At 32.9% G+C, this 22,522-nt stretch overlaps 1 protein-coding gene across 3 annotated transcripts in view; it reads right to left on the reverse strand.

Moving 5' to 3' along the window:
- The window catches only part of LOC140432661 (tubulin glycylase 3A-like), a 131,201-nt gene that overhangs the window by 106,519 nt on the left and 2,160 nt on the right, over nt 1-22,522 (reverse strand). For all 3 annotated transcript variants that reach the window (XM_072520701.1, XM_072520699.1, XM_072520700.1), the window contains exons 2-3: nt 20,620-21,212; nt 10,063-10,175 (exon numbers count right to left, since the gene is read on the reverse strand). In XM_072520701.1, the coding sequence (XP_072376802.1) occupies nt 10,063-10,175; nt 20,620-21,212 (706 nt within the window). The remainder of the gene's footprint in view (nt 1-10,062; nt 10,176-20,619; nt 21,213-22,522) is intronic.

Consider the following 22,522-nt stretch of genomic DNA (forward strand, 5'->3'; position numbering starts at 1 on the left):
ATTCTGGAGGATAATCCAGATAAATTCGGCAACTTGGAAATAACGTTTCAACAAGATGGTGCTCCTACATACCATTATGGTGCAGTAAGACGTTACCTAGACGAGAAATATCGTAGATGGATTGGACGACGAGGTACGATAGAATGACCAGCTCGGTCACCGGACCTCACACCATTAGATTTTTTTCTGTGGGGATACTTCAAATTTAAAGTTTACGCTACAGACCCGACAATATTGATATTTTAAAACAACGAATTGTTGAAGAATGTAGGGCAATTTGTCCCGTCACATTTGAACGAGTACGGCAAGAGTTTAGAAATAGGATGCATTACTGTCAGGAAGTAGATGGAGCACATTTTGAACACTTACTGTAAGAACTGGTTGTTAAATATTTATTAAATAAATGAGAAGCTACAATTTATATTTATTTAATTTATTCACCAAAATGAATATACATTAAATATTTTCTCTTTTGTCATACAGACGTCTTCCAATCCGATGACACTGAGTCAATTCTGTTTGCCGTCTTTCTTTCTTTCTCCATTCATTCAGTTCAGTCTAGTCTAGTGTGAGGTTTGACCGATGTGTTACCTTACCTACATTAATTTGAGATTGATGTGCTAATCGAAGCCACCGCAATTCGTTACCTTACCTAAATTATCTACGCCGCTTGAGACGTCTCAATATACCTGTTGCTAGTTCAACGTATCAAGTGCCTTTATCAATGACCGTCCTATGAAAGAGCGTCATTATCTGTGGCTTTCTGCCACCGACTAAGTACAATACGGATCATTCAACTGTGAGTACCGATATTTTTACCTAAATCGTTAGGAATTTATTTATGACTCCAGTTCAGTGCCTTTACTTTATTTCTTCTTCTTCTTATGATGCCTATCCGTTCCAGATGTTGGCGATCAACATGGCTATCTTAACTTTGCTTGCTGCTATTCTGTCCGGTTGTCGATGTATTAAACCACTTTCTCAGGTTTCGAAGCCAACATATTCTTCTTCTCCCTGGTCCTCTCTTTCCAAATACCTTGCCCTGAAGAATGAGTTGTAACAAGCCGTATCTCTGTTCATTCCTCATAACATGGCCAAGATATTCTAGTTTGCGCTCTTTGATGGTGTTAATAATCTCGCATTCCTTGCCTATTCTATGTAGGACCTCAACATTAGTCACACGATCCACCCATGAAATTCTTAAAATACGTCTGTAACACCACATCACGAATGCCTCGAGTTTTCTTAAAGAAGCTTCGGAAAGTGTCCAGGCCTCTACTCCGTATAATAACGTAGAAAATCTTACTTTATTTATGGTTTGTTTATTTTGAATCCAACCGAACGAACTATTAATAGTATAAATCTATGGTATATATACATACGATGTATGAACAGATTTGTTTTATATGTAGGTTATATTTATGATAGATTTTATACACATATTTGAGGTGATTACAATCAAACATTTTAGTAACTTCATGCTTACGTATTCTCAAGGCGTAAAAATCACTTATTTTCTTGAGAATTCTTATTCTTGAGGATACTAAATTACTCATAATTTGTTATGATATTTTTTGTTGTATTTAATAATAAATTGTGGAATAACTTATCTCGTGCCATTAAACTGTTCAGTAAAATTGTTATAGGGCATTTACGTTAACTATACCTCAATATAACCTTGTTGATGAACTATTTGCCTTTTATTTTTTTATTGTGTATATATATTTATTTCATGTGCATGGTGTATCTCTTTCAGGCATTGTTATTGATTGTTATTACTATTTGATTTATCATATAAATTATTATTATTTCCCTTCTCTTTATCTTCTAACTTCTCGTCTATTTATCTTCAGTACACCACTAACTAATTCTTTGTATTTAAGGTGCAATAAGAGCCCGGACCAAGAGACCTCTACCAGACTGAAGCCCGAGCCTAGTACAGTTCCCTGGGTAACCTTTACTCTGTAATTAAGGAGGGTACATAACAAGTTAATTTGTTTTTTTTTCCTGGTATTAATGACCAATCAGCTAGATTTTCTTGAATTTGTGATTTAAATGTGATGTGAGTATCATTACTATTTTACAAAATGAGCATAATAAATTTATTAATATACATTAGTAAGTTGGTCTTACTTGCACGGTTTTTTATTGAACCAGTCTCATTTATTTAAAAAATATTTCTATATAAACAAGACGATAAGATACTCAGAATTCCATAGCAAACCCTTGTGCAGCTTTCTACTTAATTCGAAACCTACTTTCCTGTGGACAATCCAAAGGCCTCACCACATCTGTATTATCTATAAGGAAACTAAATTCCTGTAGCTGGCTGTATAGCATGTATCACAAAAAATTTATTAAAAAATTCCTTTATAAAAGGCATAATATTAAAAAATCCTATCGGGCTACATCACAGAACGTTTTCGGAATTAATATTGCATCATCAGTGTTATCTGGATGTACATGTTCGTCTCAGTTGAGTCTTACGTTGCTATGTCATATATATTCCTGTTTTAACTTAAACATCATAGTTTATAAAGTTAAATAATGTAACTTAAAGTTAATTTAACAACATTTAAAGGGGTTTTACCCAAGTATTCAATGGCTCAAAACATTCCAACACTGAGGATGGAATATTTATTCCGAATGCGTTCTGTGATGTAGTCCAATAGAGTTTTTTAATGTTATACCTTTATAAAGGAATTTTTAAACAAATCTTTTACATCTGTATTACTTTTTTGTTTTTGGTTGGTAATTCAAATCAAGACATATCTCTATAGATTAAATTTGTCCGAATCGGAACTGTGCGATTGCAATGGTTATGCTGATGACACTCATCATTGGCTGTTTGGGTGCAAACATAATGATGATTCAATTAAGTTCTTGATGCAAACTCTGACGCAAGAACAAATGTCTTTCATACAAAATCAAGCTTCTCTCTTATACTGCGTTTCGACGAAATTATAAATCAAATCATCTGGTAATTTTTTAAAATCACTGAGAGGAAAATTTAATTTGTATTTAATGAGTCGGCTTGAATGTGTTTATCATTTTTTTCTTATATCTGTCCTTGTACAAAAATGGTGTACATATGTGAAATTATGAATATAATTTCAGTTAATGAGGAATGTATTACATAGGGCTGGTTCAAATAAATTAGGATATGTGGTAAAAGGTTATACAGATTATAGCAAAGTAAGTTTATACAAAGTCTTACCAATATTTTTGCTCCACACACTCGCGGTATTGACAAGCTTTCACTCGCGGTTGTTTTTCATACACGGAATCTGTCCGTGTACCGGTTTCTGAACACGTGTTTCGCGGTACTAACACTGAGATCACAATATAGAGCATATTTTGCGTCTGTACACGATTTAAAACAGTATTTGCGGTATTCTTCGCGTAGCTAAAAGCAGGAGAAAGATAATTAGTTAGCGGCAGTCAACAGTAGAGAAAACACCCCTGTTTCCAAACGACAGTCAACAGGGGAGAGAGAGCGTCCATTCTCATCGATAGACAACAGGCAAGAGAGCAGTATGTCTGTACCAAACGATAGATAACAGGCAAGAGAGAGTCTTTCTTGTTTGCTATCTTCTTACAGCTGTCTGTATTTCTAAAGGAGGGGAGGTTGAACTGGAATAGGAAGGGTTATCAAGGGTTGGACTAAGGTGATGATTGTAAAATTGTGGTAGAAGGATAGTTAATAATACGGCGAAAATATGACATGATTTTTCGCATGTGAAAAAATTGAACAGTCCTAATATATGTCCTAATTATCTCCCTCGCCGTTGCCCGTTTTGTATTGTAGTAAACAGTCTCTATGAAAGGCACCTTAGCGTGGAAATTGAGCTTTTTTAAATCCTTATTTTTAAATTAATTTTAAGTAGGTTAGAGCCCTGAATGAAGAGTATACCGAGTGGTCAATTTAACCCTTAAAGGTTTAACTTGTTTGTATTAAAAAACTGAAAAAAAAGTTAGTGATTTCTGTTTTATTTTGAATAAATATTATAATTGTAATAAACAAATAAAATAATTTAAGTTTTTTTAAGAAGGTTGCCATATGCCAACCGTAGTCATTTCTACTACCTATATGATAAAAATAAAAAATTAATAAAAATATGATAAGAATAAAAACTATAACTTATTTTGTATGAAATTGCATATTGCAGGTTATTCATAAGCCAACGTTACATTTAGAGCACATATTTCTTATGATAGATTTGCAGGTTTTATTGGCACATTCTTTTGTATTATTATCTGGAGTAGATATCATAAAATGTCTCACTTCACATATCTGTTACTAAAAATTCTTTTTGCCTTAATTTAGTATGTATATATCGTCCACCTGATACACTACTTGCACACGATAATGTTTTCTTTACAAAACTTGAAGAACTATCATCTCTTGATAATCTTATCATTACTGGAGATTTTAATTTCCCAGAGATCACCTGGCCAATAACTTCACTATATAACGCTGAAAACGCTCATAATTTATTTAAAAGCTTTGTAGTATATCCGAACCTGATACAACTCATCACAGAACCAACTAGATTTAGAATGAATAACCAAAGTTCTACTACAGATCTAGTGCTTATTAATGACGAACAGCTGATTTCATCTCTCGAAGTCAGTTCTCCTATAGGAAAATCAGATCATGCAGTTATAATGGCTCACATCCAGTTCAATCAAATACTACCCTGCAAAAATAATATTGTAACATATGGAACACATGCCACTACCGACTTTTCTGAAGTTGACACTAAACTCTCTAAAATCGACTGGCATTTATTTTTTGCAGACTTAAATGACCTCTCATTAATATGGACTGCATTTCTCGATACCGTCCACAATATAATTTCTACAAATACCACCTTCCGTAAGATTTGAAAAAACAACCTTAAACCCTGGTTAAAAACAGCAATAAAACAAATTAATCACAAACGACCTCTATGGCAGAAATTTAAACACACCGGGCTTCTCAGTGATTTCCAAAGCCACCGCAAATTTTCAAATAACTTACAAACATCTCTAAAAACTCTAAGACAAAATTTTGAAGCAAATGTTATTGAAAGCAAAAGTTATTAAGCAAACATTAAACAAGTCTAAAATACGTACTTTCCTCCTTGACGTCTAAAGTTTCCATTCCTCTACTTAAAAAACCCAACCAGACTTTATGCTCTTCTGACAAAGAATCTTCCGAACCTCTCTATTTAGCATTTTTACAGGTTTTTACTAAAGAATCGAATGATGGATATCTACCTACTATTAACTGTAATTGTGTCGGCGTATCCTTACAGCAAGTTGAGTTTACAGTGAATCATGTCAAACAACACTTAATTTAACTTCACATAGCCGCTTTACCTGGTTTAGATGGTTTAACACCAAAACTGTCAAAAAGATACGCAGACACGCTTGCAATACCCTTAACGAACGTTATGTAAACTTCTTTCATTCAGAACTCCTTCTTACCCCCTAGTTGAAAATTAACATCCGTCATCCCTATTTTTAAAAAAGGCAACAAACTCGACCCCAACAACTATCGTCCGATTAGCTTGCTGCCAGTAGTTGGCAAAGTTATGGAAGCCATTGTTTCCGAAAAGACGACCAAATTCCTTCTCCAGGAACATGTTATTCCAACACAACAACATGGATTTGTCTCTGGCCGCTCTACTCTAACCAATCTCCTACATTGTGTTAACGACTGGACGTCATTCCTTAACAGTTTACAGCCGGTCGACGTTGTTTATCTAGATTTCTCTAACGCCTGTGACCGAGTACCTAAGCGCAGACTTCTACATAAAATATAACACTTCGGAGATCGCAGTACTTTACTTTGTTACTTTATTACTTTGTTGGATAGATGATTTCCTGACATATCGACTTTAGAAAGTTTTAGTTGGCAAATCTTTCTCACAGCACAGGTTAGTGGAAAGTGGAATGCCTCAGGGTTCTGTCCTTAGACCTCTGCTTTTTTCGGTTTATAACAGCCATGTTCCTTATTATGTCTCAAGTAAAATATCGTTCTATGCTGATGACACAAAAATATATGCCAAAGCAATCACAAACCAGCTAACCCTCCAAATGGACTTACGCCCAATTTTAACTCGGTGGTTACTACTACTACTACTACTACTACTACTACTACTGGTGGTTAGTGGTTACTACCCTTAAATGCCGAAAAATGTGTAGTGCTTCGAATTGGTAAAAATAACCCACTTGTGCCGTACTTTGTTAACGGGCAGCCATTAGATCCTGTATTCTCGTATAACGACCTTAATGTTATCGTAAACAGCAGCCTAACTTGATCCGATCATATTACCTCTATTTGTAAACCTTCCTTTGCGACCGAGAAGACCTTCTTATGCAGAAACACTTAGTATGGCTAAACTAACTTCTTTTGAACTTTGCCGACAACGTGGAGACTTAATTACAGTATTTAAAATATTAAAATTCAATTTTAGAAATCTTGATGAAATGTTTATCACAAACATGAACGCCTCAGAGGTCATCAGTTTAAACTAAAGAAAGATAGCCTTTCTACAAGATCAATGCAGAACTTTCTACCAGTTTTTGAGTACTAGAGTAACCTTAATGATAATATTGTCGCTGCTCCCTCTACCAACTCGTTCCAAAACAGATTTGACCGTTTTATGTTATAGGTAAAATATTGTTTTTCTTTTAAACCAAAAATTGTAATTTTATGTTATTTTTTTTGTAATCTTTTTAATTTACTAGTAGGTTACTAATGAAATTTATTTGTTTTGGGCATAATAGGGACTCGTCCCTCTGCCCTTGCTATGTATAATAGTAATAATAATAATCATATTTTCTAATAGGTATCATAACTAACTCTACTATTAGTCGACCTAAAGTTTTAGGTGTATCTCGAAACTTAGTAGCACCGAATTTTACAATATCACGTCTAAACTATAGGTGTGTACATTTGTGGCCAGACCGCTTGTAAATAATCGACGCATTTTGTATTGCTACATCAATAATCCAAGAAAAAATGTATTACCACCATTTTTTTATATTCATTCTATACGTGGCTATATTTTCGTCCGTGGCATCTATCCCTCCCATTGCTAAATTTTATTTACCGATAACATGTGGTCTAGCAATTAAAATATTTTTCTTTTCTTTTTCGGAAATCTTTTTACTTTCTGTAGCAACAAAATTCCGTAACTTGTTGATGTAACTGTGTTGTCAACCCAACGAAGAACAATTAATTCATTTTCTTTGTCAAAAGCAGAGTCATGGTCACCTCGATCCACTTTTTTTATATGAGTTTTATTTTTCAGGGGACGGTTTCTTGGGATACGATTTTCCCTTATCGTATTTCCCAGTTCCGTCGTAAGCTTCACCTTTTATAAATTTTAGTAAAGGCAAACTACTGAATAAATTATCAAAATACACTGAGTAAAGGAGGTGTTTTTTTATGTAAGGGTAATTCATTCAGTCTTGCCAAATCTATCTATCTATCTATACAGCCTTTGCTGTCCAATTTTGGACATAGGCCTCCTCTTCCTTCTTCCGCGTCTCTCTATTGTAGGCAGTTTGCAGGCACTTCGGGCCTGCATGTTTCTTCAAGTCATCTGACCATCGCATTTGTGGCCTTCCTCTTTTTCGTTTGTAACTATATGGTCTCCAGTGTATAATCATCTTATTCCATCTGTCGTCTTTCTGTCTTATGGTATGTCCAGCAAACTTCCACTTAAGTTTTGCTATCTGCGTTAATACATCGGTTACTTTTGTTTTTCTTTACAAGTATTTCTTTTCTTGTCTGATAGCCTGATGTTCAGCATTTGCCTTTCCATGGCTCTTTGGGTCTTTGCTATTTTTTCCATGTTTTCCTTTGTAAACGTCCAAGTTTGAGAACCGTAGGTGAGAACAGGAAGTATACATTGATTGAAGACTTTTGTTTTTAAATATTGGGGGTATTTTCTATTTTTTAGTATATAGGAAAGTTTTCCAAAGGATACCCAAGCCAACCGAATCCTTCTCTTTATTTCTCCGGTCTGATTTTCTTTATTTAATTTAATTAGTTGTCCCAAATATACATATTCTTTTACTTGTAATTACTTGTAATTATTAATTTTTCTGGTTGGTGGTCATAATTTTCGTTTTATTATAATTCATTTGTAGGCCTAATATATTTTCATATTCTTCATTAGAGTTCAGATCATTCCTTTGGTATAATTGAAATTGGCCAAATAAACAGATTTCGTATTTATACACCAAAATTTTTTCACAAGGCGGATGGCTTTATCCCTTATAAATTGTTTACTAGAGTATTTAGCGAAATATTTTATCATCAACTTATGGTAATTTAGCTCCCTTTCTGAAAGAAAGTGGTCTAAAAAATGTTTTTGCCGCTTCTCTATTATAGATTGTGACTTCGACATCTGTTTTCTTGAGCTTACTATTATCAGCTCAGTGAAGAAAAAGAATAATTGTTAAAAATCTGTCTCGTCGCATTATTTATTAAACACATTTATTTATCATTATCATGCCAGATATCATGTCCCATATAGCGAATTAAACAAACAATGATCTATTACGAGATAATTAATAATAATTAAATTAATATCAACTATTTTTCCTTCAATAGCCCTGGTGAGATAAATGAACTTTAATTCATAGGTGCAAACAATAATCAAATTTTAAATGGTTGCAATAAACAATCAAAACCATGTATAGGTTAAAGTAAAGCCAGGTGTGGACTTACCGGTAACTTTTTTACACCGTTTTATGATTGCACGAACAAAACGAATTTAAGATGTGTGTATTGGTCCACTTTCGAGTTGCGTTGTTCCATCTTATCGACGCCCACGCTCTCGATCACGAGATCCATTCTCCGATCGGTGCTATAGGAATCGTAGGGTTAGAGGAAGGAAAAATGTATCGATTAATATGGTTATTTGAATTGAAACATCTCAATAGTATTTTGGCTAGTTAATTCGTTATATTCAGTTATGATCAAAATCATTATAAAATATTTCATTTCATTGGCCGTAATTTGGGGATCTGCTTAATTTTTAAAATATGCATACCTCGTAGATTCTGTAACCAGTAACTCAATTAATTCCTCATTAACAAATTTTTCAAAAAGTTTAAAGCGCGTGCAGTTACTGTATACTTCGTAACTGGATGCTGGAAATGACCTAGCAGTTGTTTCTAAATCTCACTCTTTCTCTCAATTTACCTAAAAGTAATTAAAACTTTATCACCTATCGTTTTCGAAAAAATACAAAATATACCTTGATAGCGTCTATTTTGTCCATTACAAAATCCTTCTCGTTCGAATTTCGGAACTAAAGTTCGGCTGGAGCTTTGTAATTACGACAGTTGTAACGCCTCTTCAAGAGTCAAGCCTCCTCTAAAATAAAACAAAAACATTCGAATACTGGTAGTGAAAGAGACTCTAGTTGCCATGTGGCAATTATTTTCGCAGTTTTTTGCACCCTAAAATAATAACACACTAAAAGAAAAAGACGAACTAATGCAAATTTTTTAAAATTTAGTCTATTTTTATACATAAAATCGTATACTAAACAAAAAAATAATTTATATTAGGTATCAAAAAGTTACTTACACAAATTTGATGTCCATTTTCTTGCATAAAAAGAATCCGATGTATATACAACGATTTTAATCAAAGAAACACTAACTTGGGACTGAACTTTTAGTTCTACGTTAATATATACTTATTTTACTACGCAGAATAGCATGCACCATCTGCTAATAAATAGGGAAATCTACTGCAAAAATTAGTTGGATTACTATTTACAATGGTTGCCGTATGGAATAGTCTTTTAAGGGTTTTAATGTTTTTACTTCCATTTTTGTATTTTTTTTTATTTATTAATACCAAGTATGTATATGTGTGCGTAAGTGCATATATGTGCGCATATGTAGATATTATATTCTTATATTAAATATTATAGCAAACAAATTGATCTATCGTGGCTAAATAGATCAAGCAATCCAAAGCCATTAAAAAAATGGCTTTGGCTTTCTAAAATTATTTTAGAGGTTTAATAAAATAAGTCAATTTACCTTTAACTGTAAATGTTTTTTTGGCCTTGATAGCAGCATCCACTTCTTCTTTGTATTTTGCAAGAGGGTTGTAAACATTTCGATCTACCGTAGGCAACATACTGGATTTTGGTCTAAAAGAATTAAATAAATATTAAAATGTGCTTGTGAATAAATATTTTTATATAATGTTGTAACGATAGCCCGTTATCCCTTGTCATCAGCTGGCCATCTCTCTGTATGCCCGCATTTCCACCAAAGACCTACAACTACCATCGATACGCACTGGAGATGGAACCCCGGCAAGAATATAAAAGCCGTAGATAACGACAACAAACCGAGTTCGATTCGGATTCCCATTATTATGGAAACGAGCTTCATCACTTCACAAAATTCTGTTTTAAAAGTCGTGAGTGTCTTGCATCATGGCTTGCATTATGGTAATGAAGGTTAGTCTTTGATCCAAATCTGTGGGATGTAATTCAAGAACCAAACACAGTTTAAATGGATGGAAATGGTGGTTTTTAAAAAAATTTTTGAACTGTAGTTGAAAATACTTTACCGTTCGGAATAGAACTCTGCAAAAGTTACATAAGACGATGTTCTTCTTGTGGGAAAACCTTTTGTGTATAAGGCTTGAGCATTTCAAGCATTTTTCCTACATTTACCATAAATGAAGAATATATCTACGGATTTATGGAGATGGTGATTCATGATGCATGATGATTTTAACATACGTTTTAAAATTGAATTTGAACATTCTTTGATATTCAAAATCTATTAACATCTTTTGGTCTAAAAGTAACTATAAACGATTATACTAGAATCACATCCCAGTCCAGTAGTTGCATCGACAAATTGGATTGACCGAAAGTTTTCCAGTGATGATTGGTTTACATCAAGGCTCTTTACTGAGTCCCTAACTGTTTAATCTTGTTATAAATTTACTGACGAGAAAGTAAGAGACGTTCCTCCTTGGTCAATGCTCTTTTCTGAATACATCATGTTAGTAGGGAGAGCAAAGATATCTTGGAAGAGAAGTTGGAGGGTTAAAGAAAAGGGTATTGAAGAGGGTGGATTTAAGATTAGCAGGTCGTATATGTGGTTAGGAGGTAAATAAATGGTTGGGCATATAAAATTACTTGGAGAAAAACTGGGAAGAGTAGGATAATAAAAATACCGGCTCCTAAATAACAGAAAATGAGACACTAGATCGAGAAATTGTCCACAGAATACAGGCTAGTGGGTTTAACTGAAAGCGAATGAGCGAAGTACTTTGTGATCGGAGAGAAAAATCGGGGAAGAGCTGAAGGGAAAGATATACAAAAGTGTGATGAGATCTGAGTTGGTGTACGGCGGTAAAATGTGACCTGTAAAGAAGATTTAGGAAATGAAGATGGAGATAGCTGAAATAAAAATGTTACGGTGTATATTGGGTTAAACTATAAGGGACAGGATCAGGAACTACTTGATATTAGGGAAAGCAATGGTTTTGTAGACGTAGAAATAAAGACGCTCTGTGGGACAAAGGATAGAGCTGTTAAAAGTCGATAAAAGGAGAGGTGGAGAAAAACTGAGGAAAAGATGAAAGAACTGTGCGGTAGAAGACTTGAGAGAGAAAGATTTATGTGAGAACTTTGTGGTAGAAGACTTGAGAGAGAAAGGTTTATCTGAAGAAGCCCCGATGTAAAGAAATGAGTGGCGATGAAGAGTAAGGAACAGTATCCTTTGAAAAGGGAGAAGCTGAAGAAGAAGAAGAAGAAGAAAAGATAGATTATTAACCCTCTAAGGACAAAATTTCTAAACTTTTAAGAATTCTTCCGATAAAATGTTTAAATTCAATTTAAATCAATAATTATGTTTATGACATATTATCCTGGGTTGAAAGAGTTACTAATGTGAAGGTCCTGCGTAGAATGGGGAAAGAATGTGAAATTCTCATGACCGTCAAAACTAATAAGTTGGAATATCTAGGACATGTAATGAGAAATCAAGAACGTTACGGCCTTCTCCAGCTGATTCTCCAAGGGAAGGTAAATGGTAAGAGGGACCGGGAAGAAGACGCATTTCCTGGCTTCAAAATTTACGAAAGTGGTATAACACGACAACCACTGAACTGTTCCGCGCTGCAATAAACAAAGTAAAGATAGCCTTGATGATCGCCAACATCCGGAACGGATAGGCACTTTAAGAAGAAGATGACATATTAATATTTAATTTTTACCATTATTTTTGCAAAAAAAAAATTTGAAAATTTTAAACGTTACAAAAACGTCACATCAGGCATCTAGAAGTAATACAATAATTTTAATGTAGATATTTATTGGTCAAAAACCTAATTTTTGAATAGCATGACAAATTTTAATTATGATGAAAATCGTAAAAACAATTCGAATTTTTATTAAAAGGTAGCAAAGTATCACGTTGGCGTTTTTGGTAAAAGTCATGCTTTACTTCTTTGCTTTGAGTTATAATCTGGTCATTCATATTTTTACTAAATTTAAATTCTTCTCTGTAATCCATTAGTATATTTACAAAGTAGTTTTTTTAATATTTGGGCCATTATTGGTGATATTATGTCTTCTCTTTCTTTAGTTCCGTAAATCAGACCTTGTCTTATGGCAAAGTAGGCGTATTTGAACCATCACAAATTGATAACGAGGAAGCTCCAATAATATTAAAATCTGAAGTACAATATGCTATAAATAATCCAGTCCAGCAGTTGCCTTGACAACTTTATGACAAATTTTTTTGAAAATATCTAAAGCAGTGGTCGCCAACCTGTCCGGTAGCTCGCGGAGGCAATTCTGGTAGCTCTCACAACGATTTTAATTTAAAAAATACAAACTGCAAAAATCAGAGAAGCTTCCGAAAATTCCACAAAAAAATCTAATTTTCATAATATTAAACATAAAGAGCGGCAACGTTGCGGTGAGCGATCTGCCACTGACGCCGTTAAGCTAGAATCGGCTATTTATAGAACCGACCAGTCGGACCAGCGCGTTAGTGTTCGAGAACGATCTGGATTGCTTTGAACGGGATAAATACGCACAGCGCGGCGACATTGCGCTTAGTTTAAAACTGAACGCGTAACCAACGTCCAGCGGTTGGGTTAGTAGAGAACAACAAAAATAATATTATGGCAAGCAGTTGCAAGAAGGTAAAGACATACCACTTTCATTCGGAATGGGAAGACAATACTTTTTTACAGAAGTTAAAGATAAAAATGTGTGTTTGTTATGTAATACTTCGGTCTCCGTTGCTAAAAAAGGAAATATTGAGAGACATCATAAAACTGTACATTCTGAAAAATCATTCCCACTACATTCTACCGCCAGAAAGGGGAAACTGAAACAGTTAAAAAAAACAGTTAATTGGACAACAATCAATATTTTTAAGAACAGTCGAAAAAAATAAGGCTGCAACTGAAGCATCGTACCGTGTGTCCCAGATAATTGCACAAAAAAAGAAACCTTATGAAGACGGGGAAATGATAAAACAGGCGTTTTTAGAAGCAGCTGATTCGTTATTTGCCAACTTTAGAAATAAAGACGAGATAGTTTCAGCTATAAAATCTATGCAACTTTCTGCTAATACAGTGATGAGACGTGTAGAAGTAATGACCAATGATATTTTTTTACAGTTAAGAACTGACTTAGATAACTGTGTTTATTTTTCACTTCAACTGGATGAATCAACAGATGTCGTTGACACTGCCCAGATGGCCGTGTTCGTCAGGATGGTTTTTAGTGATTTTACGATTAAAGATCTTTTGAAGTTCATTCCACTGAAAGGACACACTACTGGACAGGAGTTGTTTTCTTATTTAAAAAATATTATTTCTTCCGAGAAAATTTCAATATCGAAAATGGTAGGCTTGACAACCGATGGCGCTCCAGCTATGGTGGGTTGTGATAAGGGTCTGGTGGCGTTATGTCGTAAAGATGAAACTTTTCCGCAATTTCCTGTTACCACTGCATTATCCATCAGCAAGCATTATGTGGAAATTTCCTGAAACTAAACAACGTTATGAAACTGGTGGTAAAAATTGTGAACAAGATTAGAGCTCAAGCGTTACAAAGAAGATTATTCAGAACCTTGGCCGATGAAGTTGACTGTCAATACGGGGACCTACTCCTTCACTCTGAAGTCCGATGGTTAAGTAGAGGACGGGTGCTGAAACGTTTTAATGATGTCCTATCTGGCATAGTTCAATTTTTCAAACAACGCGATGAACCGACTCCGGAACTAGAAAATTCAATCTGGCTTAGAGATTTTGGTTTTCTCGTGGACATTACAGAGAAATTAAACAAACTTAATTTGCAGCTTCAGGGGAGAGACAAAGAACTAGCGGAAATGATTTCTGATATAAAAGCATTTATTAAAAAGCTGGAGTTTTGGGAACAAAACCTAATTAACAGCGATTCTAAGCATTTTCCTATTCTTTCAGAAAAAATATCTTAAAATCCATTAGACCCCTATGACAACAAATATCATGTAGAAATAATTTCTACCCTGAAGAGTAACTTCAAAAATCGTTTTAAGGATTTCAATGAAATGGCTTTAGTAGCGCAGTTTGTTGTTTCACCCTTTATGGAAATTGATATCCAGCAGTTTGCAGCTTGTGTTATGCAGAACTTTGGCGAAGACATCGCTGCAACAGAAATGGAAGTCATTGAGTTTCAAAATGATTTAGCCTTAAAATCGTTAGTCTCAAGTATTGAATGTATCTGGCCTATTGTAAGTAAAGACAAATATTCAGTTCTATGCCATGTTGCCTTGAAAGTGAAAGCATTATTCAGTTTAACCTATTTGTGTGAATCTTCTTTTTCCAATATGAAGTTTATTAAGAACAAATATCGCAATCGACTTACAGATGAACATTTGAATAATTGTATTCGAATGGCTGCATCAAATTATACTGCAAACATTAAAAAAATTATCGATGAGTTTGAGTGTCATCCTTCTCATTGAACGTGCTTTTTTATTTTTCAATGTTTATGTTTATGATAGTGCGTTACTTTTTTGTTGTTATTATTAACTATTTTTAAATCATAGGTGACATGCCGTTGTGGCTGGATAAAAGTTTTTGTTTATTTTTCAAATACCTTCGTTTGATAGGTAGGAATGTAGCTATGAACAAGTACGTACTAGTAATATTAGTTATTTTGTTATTAGTTTATTATTAGTGCCTATGTATTATGTATTACCAGTTAAACAGTAAAATAAATACATATAATGATAGATTAACTGTGGATTATTTCATTTACATTGCGTTACGTGGCTTCCGTGTGGGTAGCTCGCTGTTTATTCCAAAATTAACAAAGTAGCTCAACACATTGAAGAGGTTGGCGACCACTGATCTAAAGAGTGAGCATATTTGAACCCTTTTTCTGACCATCAAGCTCAATTTTTATTTATTGACTCTGAGCATAAAATTGTTGACACTAATCAAACATTTCAACGGTTTATTACTCTTTCTGGTTTACATAAGCTTAAAAGTACGCTAGCTATTATAGTACAAAGATGGACTTTTTTACTGAAAGTTATAACAACTTAATATTAAAGCATTTTTTAATAAAAAAAGTACGACAAACTGCTGAAAAAACACCTGTGCAATTTTTTAATAAATAATTAAAATTTTACATATCTAATCTTTCTCTAATTAAATACATTGCATATGCCACTAAGGGTCCCGATTTGTTCAAAGTATATATACAACAAAAATTTGAATATAATCGGCAATTACAAATTGCTTAAAAGTCAGCTTAACGTAATTTTATTACTAATTTCAATAATAAACCTAGAGACTGCTGGAAAATAGTAAATTTCGAAATAAACAACACAAGATCCAGTTCGGTAGGACCTGATCTAGCTCCAGAAAAAATAAATTAATTTTTTACTACAATTGCAGAGAATATAATTACATCTCTTCCCATTATTAATTTCGATGTCCTCTTCAGTTATAGAAATTATCCTCCTCAGAGCAAGTCCATTTTTTTGTCCCGTTGTAGAACAAGAGGTCTCCAAATAATAAAGTCTCATAGTAATTCTAATTGTAGGACCGCTCACGAAATTAATAGCAAAATTTTAAAAGAAACTTGCCAAATAGTTTTAACACCTTTCACTCATCTTATTAATTTAATTCTATCAACTAGAGTATTTCCAGAAATACTAAAATTATCAAAAGTACTACCTATCGACAAAAAGGTGATTCCTCGAAAACTGACAATTATAGACCCATAAGCATCGTTTTCTTCTTCTGTGAAAGTGATTGAAAAGGTTATCAAACAACGATTTTATTCCTATTTGAGTCAAATAATTACTTTAGCAACTCACAATATGGATTCAGAAGGTAGATACGGTATTTAATATTGTGAGCGAGGTGATTGAGGGGCTTAAACGCGACAATCGCATAGCAATTTCTCTTTGCGACTTGTCGAAGGCTTGTGACTGCGTTTCACACGACATTTTGCTCCACAAATTTACCTACTATGGAATCAGAGGTATCACTCTTAAACTTATACCTTTTTATCTAAGTGGCAGACACCAGGCAGTAGTGTCTAAATGTCATCTCTCCGATTTTCTATCCGTAAAATATGGAGTCCCACAAGTTTCGATCTTAGGACCTCTCTTATTTAATGTTGATGTTAACGATTTGCCTAAATTCATATTTCCGTACAAATCCATACAATTCGAAAACTCCATACAATATCAGGAAAAACTAATGATGATTTAAAAATGTCTCATGAAGAAGTTTCTACTAAATCTAGCACATGGTTTGCTGTAAACAAACTAAAACTTAAGTCTGATAAACCGCAAAATTTGGTTATATCTGTAAGTAATTTACACAATGATCCAGATAACAAAATGACTGTTAAACTATTGGGAATAACCATAGAAAATCGACTGAACTGGTCGGCTCATATCTCACAACTAAAGAAAAAGCTATCAAATTTATTATTTGTTATTCGCCAACTAGCAAAGGTTGCCAACTTTGAAACATTAAAAATGACATTTTTCTTTATTCCACTCTCACCTAAACTATGGTGCAATCATATGGGGCAATTCATCAAATGCACTTCAAATTGTTAGAATGCAAAAGAAAGCTATCAGGATTTTAGCAGGAGTTAGTTATCTAGAACACTGCCGACCTTTCTTTATCAAATTCAAAATTATGCCGCTACCTACTCTGTTAATATTTCAAGTTCTTACTGAAATTCACAGAACACGGGGCCATTTAATAAAGCAATCGGATTTTCACGTTCACAAGACCCGAAACTGCCACTACTTACGAACAAATCGCTGTAGATTACGTCTTTCAAATAAAAATTGCCTCAATTATAACTACTTGTTACAATATTTTACCAAAAAATATTAAACAGCTAAGATGTAATAGTTTCGAAAAATTTATAAAAAAATATCTTCTAAAACATTGCTTCTACTGCTCATAAGAATATATGACTCATTGCAGAACATCCACTGTACTGCTTACCGTGACTTTGCCATAAATCTTTTTCTGTTTAATATGTGTTCTTGTTTGTAATATATTTAATTTACGTTTTATATTCCTTTTCTATATATTTATTTTTTTTGACTTGCTACAAACAATATTTGTATTTGTTATGTAGTTAAATAAAAAAACTCGAAACTCTGATTAGGTGTGAATATGATATTTCGACTGTATGAACCCACGATATTTCAAAATTCTGTTTGAAACCCGTAATAAACTGTTATGATTCATTTTATCAGCCAAGGAGAAAAATAAAAATTAATAAATAGACCATTTAAATAAATTTTCAAGACATCCTGGTAAACAAAATTTATGTATTATATTAAGATAAGTTTAGATTAAGGGAAAGTTTTGACTGTCAACAACTGATTTTTAAACACTCGCAGGTAAAATCTTTTTATATAGAATTAGAAAGCTCATACTCATTATAATCTTTTCATTGTTTGTATATGACCTAGGATTAAGATATTGTAATTAACCGTTTGTTATAATAATGAGTTATGTATTTGTAACCAAAGGAAAGCCAGTTTAAAGCAAAAATTTTAGTTTCTCTGGAAACAGTAATAGAGTTTTTTCTTAATGATTGTAAACAAAATAAAGCTTTTTGATTAGACAGTTTTTTTAAATGGGAGAATTGATAGTCGATATATGAGAATATGAGAGAAAGTGGCGAGTTGTCATTAGATCATCGAAAGAAAAGGTCGCGTCTCGATAGAGGGTGTGTTCGTGAGTTTGGATACCGGCATTGTGAAAGAAAGTTAGCAGAATTGTGGAAGGAGATTACGAGTCGATGAAAAGATACCAAGTGGACAGAAATAGGTCCTTGTGTCATTGAGAAGTAGCTGAGTGTTTTGGAGAATTAAATTTAAAGTGTAAATTGTTGGAGGAGGATTGCAGATGCGAAAAGAAGAAAGCCGAGGCGAATAGTGGCAGATCACATTGCTGTGTAGCGTGGACGATTCTGGGTATGGTCCAAATACAATCTACGAAGGACAGGGCAGTGATTTTCTGTTCAGAATTGAAAATTTTGTAACTGTGAATGAAGTTAGTTGACATCATTGTCGCTACCATTTTAACTCAAGAGTAGACTTAATTTGTAAAATGTTTTAAAGTTTTGTTTTTGCAATAAAGTAAATATTAAAAAATCAGAAAGATAAAAAGTTTTAAGGATATTCATTGAAATTGGCTTTAATTTGGTTTTGTCTTCAAGAAGACTTAAAATATTCTTTTTGTGTAAATTTTATTGTATTTATTTACGCTGATTGATAAGATACCGGCAAAATTTGATAATTGTTTTAGTCTTCTTTAAATAAAATAAAGAATACCAATTTTTCTGTAACATTCTATTTTTATTATTATCATTTTTTCTCTATCCCGATAAAGGACAACTAGGAAATCTTTTGACCCACACAACATAGGTTAATATAAGGAGATTTTTCACCCTGAGAACAATTAAGTTATGTTTTTGATTCGCTAAATTAATCAAATAAAAAAATAATAACATAATAAAACGTATTAGTGAGTGTACGCAAGAAATGACATTAGCTGTTACTATTGAGATAATAAATATGCCATTAAATTGAATATTTAGCGTATTTATTAACATTAATACCCTCATTGTGGTACATCATTAAATTTGATATAAAAAAGCCTCTCTTTTAATCTGGGCTTCACCCCCATCATCCATTTAATTTTTTCGATTGTAATGACGTCACAACGCCCGTGATAACATCACAGATCTCCTGTAAGCATCAATTGAAAGTATGGTAGGTCAAATTCACATTTTCCAATTGTCAAATAATTATAGCCTTGAATTATAGACTACTAAAAACATCTTGGAATACCCTGTGCATAAATAGATCTTATAGAAAATATACTATATCAATATTCTGCAACTAGAATAATAGCTGAACGGAAACAGAACTATATCGTAAGGATCCCTAAATAATTTAGCAGTACGAGATGGTATGTATTATAAGTAAAGCTCGGATTATAGACAAAATGCCTTTTTTGCCTATTTTGCCTATTATAATTGTTTTTTGCCCTTTTTGCCTTTTTTCGTAAATTTCGCCTATTTGTGCCTTTTCTAAAATTTCATGGTACTACCCATGATATTATTCTATTACTAAACCATTCTATAATAAAATTTTGGGTCAATAATAAAATATCAATGGTTTGTTTATATAACAGATTTTCCACCTTCCCGGTGTCCCTTTGCCACCTAAACCAGTAATTACAAGGTACCTGGCTCGAAGCAGTTTTTTTTACTTTGAACATTGCAATCAAATAGAATTAGTTATGTCAGAATTTGATGATGATATTTCCGAAGCCATTCGAGAAGCAAAAAAAATATTAAAAAATCCCAAATTAAAACAGGAACTTGCTTATATCAATGACATAAATTAATAGTTACCGCAATTACCTTATTAGAAAAACAAGAGATGTATTTATGTGAGTCAGTAAAATTAATAGATAATTTAAAGACGAAAATTAAATCGACACCTGGAAGTAACGGTCAATTAATTTAAAAAAAAATGAAATATGTTTTCGACAAGAATGAAGGTTTTTCGTTTTTATCTAATGTTGCTAAAGTTTTGAATGGGACATTTTCCGAGGAATTTCAAATTATGCCAGATTTATTATCCGCTATGAAATATGCTCCAATTACATCTGTCGATGTCGAACGTTCGTTTTCAATGTACAAATTAATTTTAAGTGATCGAAGACATAGTTTTAAGACCGAAAATATTGAAAAACATTTAGTTGTTTCTATTAATGATAAAATTTTAAGTGGTTACAATGTTTAATTATTAATTTATAGTTTAGTTACTAGGTTATTTATATTAATGTTATGATTATGATGTGTAAATATACCTGCCTTAAGTTAATATTACGTTAATTCACTTTATACAATAAATAATAAGTTATATTCCTTTATTGCCTATATTTTGCCTAAATGTTAATATTCCTGCCTTTTTTAATAAAAATCTTTGCCCATATAGGCGCCTTTTTCTTCAATTTTTGTTGCCTATAAATCCGAGCTTTAATTAAAGTTATTATCTTACCTCGCTTGAGCTGAATTTGTCACAGATCTTTTGACAGTGTCAATAGCTGACAATATTTTATTTGGACTCTTTGTTGGGGCACGTGTTTTATCTGTTAATATTTTCGGTACAGACTTTTTAATTTCCTCAGATTTTACTTTGTCGTTTTTGACTGTCTTAGTATCATTACAGTTGTCTTTATTATTATTGTTATTATTAGTTTGTTTGTTACTAAGAACTTTAGAAGATTTTGAAATACTTTTTTTGTCTCCATTAGCAGATTTATTGTTTAAGGTAACATTGTTTTGAGGAGCTTGTTTTTTATCTTCTTCTGATTTAATAGTATTATTCTTATTGTCTCCTAAATGTTTTGATTGTTGATCATCAACACCGCTCACTGTTGGCTCCGGTTCTGGTTCTGTAGCCTTAATAAAAATTTCTGCATACTCGTCTCCATATTCTTGCGGAATTGCATGTTGTTCATATCTGGTCATATGTTCTTTTACCATGCGTTCCAAAGTAGGTATGACATCTGAGTATGAGTCTTGGTGCAACTTGTAATCTTTAAGTTTCCGCTTTAGTTCTTCAAGAATGGTTTTTATGTCGTTTTCCATCTACAAATTGAAAAATAAATTTGATTATCAACAAAAATATGATCCTAAAACAGTTTAATTATTTATTAAATAATTTAGGGTAATTCTAGGAGAGATGGCGTACAAAATTTAGAACTTCGTCATAATCTTTATTTAAAAACATACAAAAACGTATAAACAACGGAAGCAACAGACATAAGCAACACTAGTTAATACAGGTGCAGGCGAAATGATATCTAGTAACTTTCCCGGAGGCTCTTCCTCTGAATTTTTCTTTTCTGTGATGACTGTGTTTCTTCAGGCAGAGGAGTAATATCTCTGGAACACTTTAAGAATGGAACACATGGAAAACTTAAAGAAAATCGAGATATACCCATTAAAACTTTATCATTAGTTTATACCAGCATAGGTTATTACTTCATAATTGTTAAATCAAAATATTTCGAAAACGGTCCACGGTATCGAGTTTTACCAAGAGTATCTTTTTTGTGTAAAATTGTATGATGTTTAAGTTTACTTGAAGTTTTGATTAATAATTCTACCCATAAAATGTTATGTTGAATAATATGCAATTTTGCCAGTAGTTATGACAAAATGGTAAAAAATGTTTAACGTTTTTTTTCTTCAACGTTTTTTATCTTGAAAACGGATGGCGGTACAAAAATTTTTTACTAAGCAAACCTCAAGTAATGTTCCGTGTTTTACCCATCCTAGAGACGGTGTTACCTTTTTTAAAACACCCTGTATATAATAGAGAGAGGGAAAAACGGAAAAGTACAGGTTTCGATCGCATACCAAATAAACTTTTCAATTATGAAAAGGGAATACTAATTGAAAGCATAAAGATAGTTTTTTAGGAACTGAAAACTATTTTTTAGTGATACTACAAAAATTTTAAGTTAATATACCTACTTAAAAATATAAATGGGGAATGAAACAGAACATTAAAATATGAAAAGAATTTTTTTTCACGTAACAAAACAAGATAGCTTCGTAACGTGGATTTGAAGAAGTTATCAAGATAAAAGAACAAAATCACTATAATTATTACACCATATTTTATAAGAAATATTGTAGACTAGGCGGGATCTGTAGAAATTCAGACCATAATGGACATTTTCCATAGGAAGCTATTTTTTTGCTGGAATCCCTTCAGGATGTGCCCAGTATCGATAATCACGATATGCGCCAGTCGCAAACCCTGTGCTAAATTTTTTATTTAACAAAATCTGAAAACAATTGAAAAATTTTCATTTTTTTGCTACTATTTTCGTTTATAATTCGGAAAATATTGATCCTAGAGAAAAAATTATACGAAGTTAAAAGTTTCG

This window comes from Diabrotica undecimpunctata, chromosome 1 (assembly GCF_040954645.1).
Source record: "Diabrotica undecimpunctata isolate CICGRU chromosome 1, icDiaUnde3, whole genome shotgun sequence".
In the NCBI taxonomy this organism is placed as follows: domain Eukaryota; kingdom Metazoa; phylum Arthropoda; class Insecta; order Coleoptera; family Chrysomelidae; genus Diabrotica; species Diabrotica undecimpunctata.